General features: G+C 62.8%; 1 protein-coding gene across 2 annotated transcripts in view; it reads left to right on the plus strand.

The window, feature by feature from the left end:
* Positions 1 to 6: 6 nt before the first annotated feature.
* Positions 7 to 10,524, plus strand: part of CBFA2T3 (CBFA2/RUNX1 partner transcriptional co-repressor 3) — an 84,183-nt gene continuing 73,665 nt past the window's right edge. For both annotated transcript variants that reach the window (XM_040633163.1, XM_040633164.1), the window contains exon 1: positions 7 to 411. In XM_040633163.1, the coding sequence (XP_040489097.1) occupies positions 324 to 411 (88 nt within the window). In that variant the 5' untranslated portion in view covers positions 7 to 323. The remainder of the gene's footprint in view (positions 412 to 10,524) is intronic.

The raw sequence follows: 10,524 nt of genomic DNA on the forward strand, positions 1-10,524 counted from the left end.
CCGTGACACAGCTGGCTGCCTCGCCTGCAGGCTGCGGGGAGACCTCCCCCACCGGCGCCTCCCCAGGCCCGCCCTGCATCACATGAGCCCCTGCAGCCTCCCGCCCCTTCCCCAGGCCCGCGGGCAGCGGCCGCTAGAAGGCCCAGAGCTGTCTGGGGGGCAGAGGACTCCAGCTGCGAGAAAGCCGGGCTGGCTGTGGCCCCTCGTCTTTGCCTCAAGGCCCCACGAGGCCAGGAAGGGCGTGCACCGCCGTCCTTGGCCCCCAAAGGCGGCCCGCCTCTCACCCAGCACCAGGATTGTCTCCCAGACCCACCTCCAGACCCATGTCCCAGGCATCCCCCTTGCTGGACAGCAGGCTCCCGGCGTCCACCAGCTGCTCAGTGCCCCGGGGTCCCAGGAAGAGCGGCCCAGGTAAGGGGATGGCAGGGGAGGGGGGAAGGGCAGTGGGAGCAGGTGGCCAGAGCATGACATCTCCAAGCTGCCGCCTGCCCGGCTCTGTTGACAGCACGAGCCAGCCGTGTTGACTCACCTCAAACACCAACACAGCCTCCCCCTGGGCGCAGTCCCACACAGCTGGGACAGGTGGCCCTGGGAGGACCTGGCAGGTGCCAGGCCGGGTGTGGGTGCCCCACCCTGAGGCAGATGCTGGCGGTGGGCCTGTTCAGGCCCACCAAGGAGGGAGTGGGCTCCGTCTTCCAAAGCGGCAGGGTCCCAGGAGTTGGTGAGGAAGGTGGTGTGCAGACAGGTGGGAGGCACCCAGAGTCCTCCTCCTGGGAAGACACCAGGATTTAGGAGTGGGATGAGGACACTGAGGCCACAGGGAAGAGGGCCTGGCCCAGAGCCCCAGGATTTAGTGATGGTCCAGGGCTCAACCCCAGTACCACTGATAAGCAATCTCTGCCAAGACTCCTGCCCTTTGGAGTCAGTGCCAGAGGAAAGGGGGGGGACCCAGACCTTTCACCCTCCCCCTGGGCTGCTGGCTCTGGGAGGAGGCCTCTCTGACACCCCTTGACCGCCACTGCAAAGTCCCTGGGGGCCTCATAGGACCTCATCCCAAGACTCAGGGTGCCGGCACAGCTGAAAGCAGGTAGCCCCACTCCCCAGCCCATGCCATGTGGCCACGGTCCAGGGAGACTTTGGAACCTTCCAGAGCTCACAGCCCCAAGTCCCACTTCCACAGCCATGTCCAGAGTCCATGTGGGCCCCTGACACCCCCAACCCGGGGGTCCCCTGTCACCTCTGCAGAGACTGCTTTCCCCACCCCGCTGCTGTCCAGGGGCCAGCCCCTGACACGGAGTCCATCAGTCACCTGACATTGCCAGACTAGAACGCCAGGTGTGTGGAAGCCCACCTTGACGCACCATCACGAGTGTGCCATTGGCTTCTACCAAGTGTCGGTGCTTCAAAGATCCCCGCCGGGAGGTCCCCCCACCCCTCAGGCTGGCCTGGGGCTCTGGTCCCATCAAGCTCCTGGTGGGCACCACATGGCCTCCTCCCTTCTTGGGGCAGCCCCCACCGTCCTAGAGCCAGCAGCCTGGTTCTTCCTCCTGCCCCGTGCCTTCAGACCAGCCCTTCCTCACCTGGGCCTCAGTTTCCTCGTGTGTCAAATCCTGTCCTGCCGCCCCCGTGGGAACAGCTCCCCAGAGGCTGACGAGGGACAGGGCAGAGGGGGTGTGCATGAGGGCTGCTGCTGCTGTTCTGTTTGGATGGGGTGGGGGGCTAACCCGTGGAAGGAATCTGAGGCCAGGAGGTGTCACGGAACATGGCCGTGCTCACGTCACCACGGTGCTGGTTGGGCTGCAGGCACCCAGAGCAGATCGTCTGGGGGGGCCTCTGATGCGGAATCCCAGCCGCCAATTTGTTGACCCTGTGGTCACTGCGCGTCCCGAGCTCACGGCTCACTTGGGGGGCTTCACAGAGCTGTGGGCACTTGGCTAGTGCGTTGGGCTGGCGGCTTCTGTGGGCACAGGAGTCCCAGCCTGGAGGTGTTCTGACGTGTAGGAGCTCACACCCTGTCATCCCATAATCACCTGGCCCCGCCGGACAGCCGCAGACATACTGGGGGACAGCCTGCCCCTAGGCCGCCCTGGACCCCCCAGGGGTCTGCAATGCTGGGCGGCAGCACCAGAGGAAGCAGCAGGTGGGGCCCGGTGGGGGGAGACTTCGGGGGCCTGGGGGCCTGGGGGTCCAGGACAGGCCTGTAGGCAGCACGGCGTGACCTTGCACTTTCTGGGGCCCACAGGCACCCCAAGAGTCCACGAAAACCTTTGAGACCCCAAAACACAAGAAATGTCTCTAAACTATGAACAGAACAGAAAGTAACATCTTCCGAAGGGGAAGCCGTTCTGACAGAGAGCAAACATCTCTGCACGCCTCTTGGCGGGAGGTGGGAGGCGGGCGCCAGGGACTGGTCCTTGCTGGGGACCTGGGCCCTCACCAGCCCCGCTGCTGGCAGAGGCCCGGGAAAGGTCAGGACCCCACACGGTGGTGGACCCGCTCTGGGCACGGGGACCCGACTGCGTGGTGGGAAGGAATTGCCCCATTTAGAGGAGTGTTTACTTCGTATTTATTAGGCACCTACTGTATGTACCAGGAGCTGTGCAGACGCTTGTTCCAGCAGCGCGCTTCGCAGGTCAGGCTGTGCTGCCCCCTTGCAGAATGGGCAGCAGGAGCAGGACACCTGGCGCAGGGGCTGGGCCGGAGGCACTGGAAGCCCTCTGATGTAGCCTGGAGCAGAGGAGGCTGGAGGGCAGCTTACCATGACCAGCCTGGGGAAGAACTGAGTCGGGCCTGTTTCGTGTTACTGGAGAGGGACGAGGTGGGGTCCAGGCGGCAGACTGCAGCTCAAGTGTGACCAGGGAGACAATAAGCATCCCATCCCTGGAAGAGTCCAAGCAAACACAGACTGGGGCATTCACAGATGTGGGCAAGATCCCATGGCAGGTGCCATCCTGAGCTGGAGCCGGGCCGAGCCCAGCCTTGGGCCACCTGGTTCCTGGTGTGAGGTGTGGGTTCAGAGGCCATGACAGTCACCAAGTGCACGGGCTCATCCTTCCCATCGCACCGGCCCATCCCCCATCCTCACCGTCTCCCATCCAGCTACCCCTGGACCACAGGCTCTTCTCCGGCACGTTCTCTGCCTGGCATGCCCTTCCACTCTGTCGGTTTCCTGAGACCACTCTAACAAATGACCCTAAACCAGGTGGCTTAGCCCTGCAGGCCAGAAGTCCAAAATCAAGGTGTGGGCAAGGCCGAGCACCCTGCAGATGCTCTGGCGCTCTCGCTGTGGCCGCGTGCCTCCAGCGTCTGCCGCTGTCCTCCCACGGCATCTCTTGTCCCTATGTCCTCTCCTCTTCTTAGAAGGACACTTGTCTTTGGATTTGGGGCCCCCAAGTCCAGGTGACCAGATCTCCACCTGTCCCATCTGCACACAGGCCGCAGACTTGGGGAAAGGTGCCCAGAGCCCATATAGTCCACCTCTGTCATAGCCCGTGGTCAGGGGTCCAGCCACAAGGGAGGCCCAGGGTCTCCAGGGGAGCAGGGCTATCCGTGGCCCAACCCCCAGGATCCCCCCTTCTCCCCACTTCTCACTCAGCCACGGTCTCTGGCCACACTTGCGGGGACAGTCAGGACGCCAGTGGATCCACCCAGGGAGGGCCTGGGGCGTGTGGGGCAGGAGCGTGCATGAGGCCGTCTCTGCAGTGAGGGCCACGGGTTGAGCCCCTCAGGGGCCACCTGACCCATGACACAGTCGTGACCGTCCATCCACCTGCGTCTGTGTATAAAGTACCGTTAGCAACTGTGTTGTTCGATATTGTCTGTACTGTTGCCGTGGGGAGGATGGCCCCCTGTCCCTGCTCTGCTTGCACCTGCAGGGCCTTTCCCTTCACCAGCAGCCCCCCAGAGCCGAGGTGACAGACCTCGTCCCCCACCTCCTACTCCCCCCAAACGCAGCACTGGGGGCTGTCAGGATTGTGGCCCACAGCCTGCCAAGCCCTGCATGACACAGTGACAACATCACAGAAAAAGATACCAAGGTTCTAAGGGGCACACAGCAGGCAAGAGCAGGGATGTGATTGAACGTGGCTCTGCTGCCCCTGCAGATGGATGCAGGGCCCCTCTGGGGAGGGCAGCTGGCCCCAGAGCCTCCGCCAGATCAGTCGGTCCTGGCAGGGATCCAGCAGCACGAGGAGGGACGGAGAGTGGGCGGTTTGATGAGGAACCATCATTTGTCAAGGGGTGAGGAGGGGCGGGGGAAGGAGCTGGGAGAGAGCACAGGAGAGGGAGAAGAGCAGGGCTGTTGGTGTGTCTCAGGAGACACACACCCACATCTCGTCCCAGCATCTCCCGAGGTCCCCTGGACCCTCCTCCAGGGCACAGAGCACGGGAGCAGGGCACGCACTCTGTGCAAATAGGAGCTCTGGACTTGGTCCAGAAGCCTGGTTCCATGTACCAAGCCCCCAGTCCCCTGAGTCTCATGTCAGGACAGAGGAAGCCCCTGGAGGGGGGACTGTGCTTCCCTGGGGAAAGCAGGGCTCCCTCCCTTCTGCAGTGAGCATGGAGCGTTTTTTCCCTGGGACCTTCCCTTCTTGCTGGAACGTGCCTGTCCCTTCCCCGTGCCATCCCCGTGCCACAGCTTCCAGGGGCAGGCCAGCAGAAGGGCACCAACCAGCCATGTCCTCCCCACCCATTGAGCCCTGAATTTGAGCCCAGCAAGCTGGAGCTGCAGGGTGGGTGTGATGCAGGAGAGCTTCCTGGAGGAAGCAGCCCCGAGAAGGAGGCCAAGAAGGCTTTCACTTCTCAAGGTATCTTGCCTAAAAAGAGAGGCGTCCGTGTTAACCTGGTTCAGCACCCAGCTGTGTGGGGCTTTCTCACACACTTTCACTTCCGTGACGACAGTTGACCGGGGGAGGCACAGCCAGGAAGAGTGGCCCCAGGGAGAGGCCAGAGCTGCTTACAACTAAGCCAGAACTCTCCCTCCAGTGCTCCTTCCCAGAGACATCTGCTCTGGGTGAGGCCTCGGTTGCTGCTAGCCAAGGGAGGGGAGGGGGGACAGCTCCTGGGGAGAAGAGAGGCCTCTTTGAGTGCCACCGACCCTTGGGGGGGTAATCTCCAGGCTGGCCGTGGTGCCCGTGGACTCCGGGTCATACGTAGCGATTGTTATGGGGCCAGAGGTCAGACTGCAGTGGGCGCTGGTGAGATTATCATTATTAAAGCACCATGTGCATGTTCCATGTGCACAGCTGCGGGGGGCAAACCTCTCCTCCCCAGGGTGATCGCCGGACAGCTGCCCACGATGGGGGCGGGCGCCGGCGGGGACGCTTCTCGTGGCATGCTGAGCTGCGCTGTCATTTTCATTTGCAAGAGTGAGCCTCTGAAACATTGGGCTGGATCACATCACACCTGCACGCGTGCCCTCCGAGGGCTTCTCCTCTCTCCACCTGGCCTCCCCCCTCACTCTTGTCCTTCCAGCCCCCAGGCCTTTGCCCGTGCTGTTCCCCCCTGAGACCCTTTCCCTCAGGCATCCGCCCCGCTACCCCCTTACCCCTCTCTTTCCCCCTGCATTTTCCCCTTTCCATTTATTGCAGTGGACAAACTCAGCATTTCCTGGGTCTCCATGTGTATCTATCTTCCCTCTCCTGTGTCACAGGTGTGCTGGCTCCGCTGTCTGCTCACCGCCGTCCCCTTGGTGCCCACGGCAGTGCTGGCTCTCAGGGTGCTCAGTACTTGATGTGAGTGAATGCCTCCCATGCCAGAGGAGAGTCAACCACCCCACACACAGCGTGTGCCTGCTGACGCCGCTGCAGGGACCCTGGGGACAGCTGTGCTGCTCTCCAGACCCTGAATCTGTCATGACAGCCCCTGTCAGACAAGGAACCGAGGCCCTGAGATAGAGGGTGACTTGCTGGGGTCACACAGCAAGAGGGCCAGGGCCCAGAGTTGGACTTGGGGGCTGACTTTCGGCCCTCGAGGGGAAGTGTTCAGAGATGACCTGGAGGGCACCCACACCCACGGTGGGGAGCCCTGTGGCCAGTTACTCTGGGCATCTGGGGTCCAAGCCTCCTAGAGATGGTAGGAGCTGGACAGGTCACTTGGCACAACCAAGTGAACCTGGGTGAGACCCTCCCCCATTTCCCCAAAGTGGCCAGCAGGGGGTCTGGGTCGGAGGTCAGCCTAAGGGCTGGTCCACAGAGAGGCCTGCTTTGGTTGAGGACATGGAGGATTTCTGGAATCCCCCTGAACCCCCCTCAGCTGTGTTGACCTCCAGCCCCCAACCCGGCAAGGTCAAGCCCTCTGGATCCAGGGGCCAGTTCAGAACCTAGAGTTGAGTCCGAGGTGGGGTCAGGTAGCTAGAGAATGGAACCTCCCTAAAGCGTGTCCACACGGGCCTCAGCTTCCTCCTAGGCAATGGGGACAAGGATGGGGTGGCTCCCGCTAGACCCGGCAGCCTCTCCTAGCCAGAGGGCATCCCTGGGGGGTCTGCGGGTCCTCTCCCTTGCAGCCCGAGGAGTCTCAGTATGGACAGTGACAGGCAGCAGACCACAGGAGGGAGGAATGGCCCCCTCTCTTCCTGCCCTCTGTTCCCAGTGCCCACTTGGCCACGGGGCCCAGGGCTCTGGTCAGAGGTGTGCAAACCCCTGCCCCAACTGCAGCACTGGTGGGTCAGGGGGAATTGGGTGTGGCACCCGTGTGGGCTCACCAGCTGGGACTGGCATCTGGGAGAACTTGGGCAGACCCGTCCTCGGGTACAGCCACCTTTGCTCTAGGCGGGAGGGCCTGGTCCTCGCTGGGGGCTCAGCAGTCCTCTGGTGGGGAGAGGGGAGCCCCAGGAGGCCTGTCCCCAGGGCAGCGCAGGTCTCCCAAGTGGACCTGACACTTTCCTCGGGACACAGTGCTGGGGGCGTCACTGGCCGCAGCAAGCCCTGAGAACAGGGACATGGGACTGTTCCCCAGGCTGCCAGAGAGGACAGGGCAGATGGGGCAGGATGCGTAAATCTACTCTAGGCTCCTTCCTGGGCCTGGGTGTGGCTTCCCCCAGCCGGCCTTTAAGGCGTCATCAGACTGATTGTAAGATGAGGACACAAATCAGAGAGGCCAGGAAACCTGCTCAAGGTCACACAGCATGTTCTGGGCAGGACCCCAAGGTGGGACCTCAAGAAAGAGACCCCTTTTGCATCCACCACTCCAGATATGAAAGCTTCGCCCAGCATCCCACGCCCCCAGCTGGACCCTCCCCGAGCCCACGGTGGGATCTGCTCGCTCCACCCCAGGGAGCCCAGGCAGGTGCAGCTGACACCTGGATCCCGCGAGTCCCAGTTGATGCTGGCAGAGCGCTGCCCAGCCCAGGGCCCCTCCAGCGAAGCCCCCTCTGCCGGCTCCTCCTGGGGAGCCCTTTGAAAGCACCCACCGTGGCCCCGGGTTTATCACTGCCCACCACCAAAATGTTCAAAGTGGTTTTGAGCGCCACTCCCTGCAGCTGAGGGCTGGAGAAGGTTGTGGACCTCTGGTGTGGTCTCAGAGGGGTGGGTGTGGAAAGGGGTCCCTTTCTGAGAGGAAGCAGTGGGGGGCCACCTGCCCACGTGGGGTTTGCAGCCTTCAGGGGACAAAGGTACAGATGAGCCTGTAGGTCGGACACACGGGGCCGACAGCGGAGTGGGGCCCAGCCCCACTACAGCCCTTACCCTAATGACGCGGCCTTGTCTGTGGTGTCCTCGACCCAGGGAGGGGAGGGAGCCTGAGGGCCTAACGCTCTTGCTGGCCGTGCCCTTCCCCTGGGTCCAAGGAGCATTACGGACCTTGTGAAGAGGGACGAAGGTGCAGGGGGAGGAGGCCCCGGAGGGACAGGAGCAGTTTGGAGGAGACTGCTCTGCGGACATGGCCTGGGCAGGGGTCCGTGCTCTGCCCTGCGTGGCCTGGCGTCCCTGAGGCTATCTGCTCAGCCGTGAGGCAGCAGGCTGGAGAGACCATGGCCGAGGTGGGAGGGCTGGGCTGGTAGCCCCATGACCCCTCAGGCCTGTCTCCATCCGTGACGTGGGGACGACAGCCCCCAGAGGCTGGGGGGCTTGATAAAGGATGGCTCCGGCACAGCACCCGGCCCCAGGGCCCGACTCCCCCTCCCTCTTGTCCCCCCAGCTCCCCATGCTCACTGCCTCCCCGGAGCTTGCCTGTGACCCCCTGCAGGCCCTTCCCTCAAAGGCCACTTGGGGCGGCTGAGAGAGTCCAGTGGAGAAGGAACTGGGCAATTTACCCCGCCCTGCGGCTCCCAGAGCTTCCTCCTTCCCTCCCAAGTTGGGGTGCATTTTGAGTGTTGTGGAAAGCCCCGACCTCGCAGACCCTACAAGGGAGAGTGGAGTGGGAGGAAGGGCCAGCGGGAGGGGTAGGAGGGATGTTTGCCCATTGTCCCCTGGGCTGCGCCCCTCACTGCAAGCTGCCGTGGCCTCGGATCTCAGGCCAGCCCGACGCAGCCCCAAACATCCCCGTACGAGACTCGGGGTTTCCTCAGAAATGGGGCCCCTCTGTTGCAGGGCTGGGCGCTGGGGTTCCTCACAACTGGGCTCCCTTACTGAGACGAGACCCAAGGGTTCCAGCACCCAGTCTGTGTGGGGCTCCACCGGCCAGGGCGTGGGACCCCAACGCTCAAGCCTGGAGCTCAGAGTCAGAGCCCAGACGGACAGCAGTTGGCCTCCTTACTGCCGCTGACCGTCCTCAGTGGCCCCTGCTTTCTGCCACTTCCCTCCCGGGGCCCTGGCTGGAGGGCATTGTCCTGATGTTTGGCCAGGCCTGGACACATGGACAGACAGACGTCCAGCCTGGTCCTGCCCCCTACCACAACATTCTCTACATCAAGGTTGGGACCATACATCCTAAAAGCGGGCGACAGGTGACAAAAATGCAAGTCAGAGCCCCTCCCCACCTTCGTGGCCCTGAGGGTCTTCACGCTTCCAAGTGCTGGGAGGCCCAGGAGGCCTCGAGGGGCTCTGCTTGGCCCCAGCCCCTCAGTCAGCCCTCCTTGTCTGCAGCGAGAGGGGCTGTCCCCACCTGGGGGCTCTCCGGGTGGGGCTGCCACCCAGAGCTTCAGGGCAGAGGGTGCAGCTGGGGCGAGGGAGATAGGAGCAGGCAGCTTCCTGTCGGAAACCGAAACTACCAGGTGCTTCCCGCCCGCCCGTCCTCCCGGAGCCACCCAGAGACAGCTGGACCCACAGTCCTGCAGCCCAGCCTCCACCCGAGGATGAGGACAGCGGGGCCTCGCCTCTCAGCACAGGGCCCCTCTGAGCCTCCGTGCACCCCCAGCCTGAGCCCTGACGCCTGCTTTCAAAGTCTTTGAGCAAAAATAGGATGCAAAATACCTTAATAATTGTTAACTTTGAATACCTGAGAAAGGATCAGATTTAAAGAAACGTAGCATTAAAGCCAACGGCACTGGCTTCTTTCTCCTGTACTCTGGCTGTGGGAATACAGAACATTCCATGCGCGGCCCCCGTCCACAGGCAGGCTGCTCTGAGTCGGTGGACCCGGAAGATGGGAGGGACAGGTCGGACCCGTTCACGGCACCTGGGCTTCCACCGTGCTCCTCGGTTGTCTCCCGCCTTGTCTCCGTGGCCCCTCTTTCATTTAAACTATGAAATACTTCACACGCACGTCACCAAGAACATTCAGGGCCAGCCGCAGCTCGTGGCAGAGCCGGTCCCTCCCCTCCGCTTCTCTGCAAAAACGAATTATCACAGACGCAGCGGCCGCCCCCAGAGGCTGCCCCAGCCACGAGCCCTTCAAGCTGGGCTGCGGGGGGTGGACCCATTCGGCCAGCCCCAGGGGGGCCTGGACCGAGCTGCTGGACCCCCAGCGCCTTCTCGTATCTTCCTCTGTAACGTGGGGCAAGAACACGCCAGCCCTTAGTGCCGCAAGGCTGCAACCATCCGAGGGACTGTGCTTATCTGTGTGTGTCCTTCCCAGAGACACTGTGATTTTCAGTATTTCAGATTGTTACATGAAATATCAAGTTCTAGGTGTTCTTCCCCAGTTTTCTCTCCATGATAATGTGACATGGCGGCTGGCTGAGCTCTCAGGCTCCAGACCAGGCAGGGCTTCAGGTGGAGCTGAAGGTAGACTCCCCACATCTCCAGTTGAAAGGCCTTCCGTACAGCGTGGACGCGTCCAGCGAGGGCGTGGATGTTTCTGGGGGTTTCTCGTGGTGGAGACCATCACCGGCCAGAGAGACGAGGTAGGAGGCAGAGCACAGGGTGGGCTGCCTCAGCTGACCCAGGCCAATCCTTTCTGAACATGGGCCTAGTGGCCGGCCCCATGAGGCCGTGGGCATGTCCAGCTGCAAGCAGAGGGGCCGGGAAGCCTGCCCTCGCTCTGACACCTCCCCTCCTGCTCCTGCCACGGACACAGTGGAGGGAGGCCAGCTGGCGGAAGACCCCGGCGTCCTGCAGGTGTTGAACGGTGTCAGCTCAGGAGCACGAGGCCTCCAAGGATGCGGGGAAAGCCCGTCTGAGTGACTGGGGGGGGGGGGGGGGCTGGGGC

This window comes from Ursus maritimus, unplaced genomic scaffold, assembly GCF_017311325.1.
Source record: "Ursus maritimus isolate PB19 unplaced genomic scaffold, ASM1731132v1 scaffold_19, whole genome shotgun sequence".
In the NCBI taxonomy this organism is placed as follows: Eukaryota; Metazoa; Chordata; class Mammalia; order Carnivora; family Ursidae; genus Ursus; species Ursus maritimus.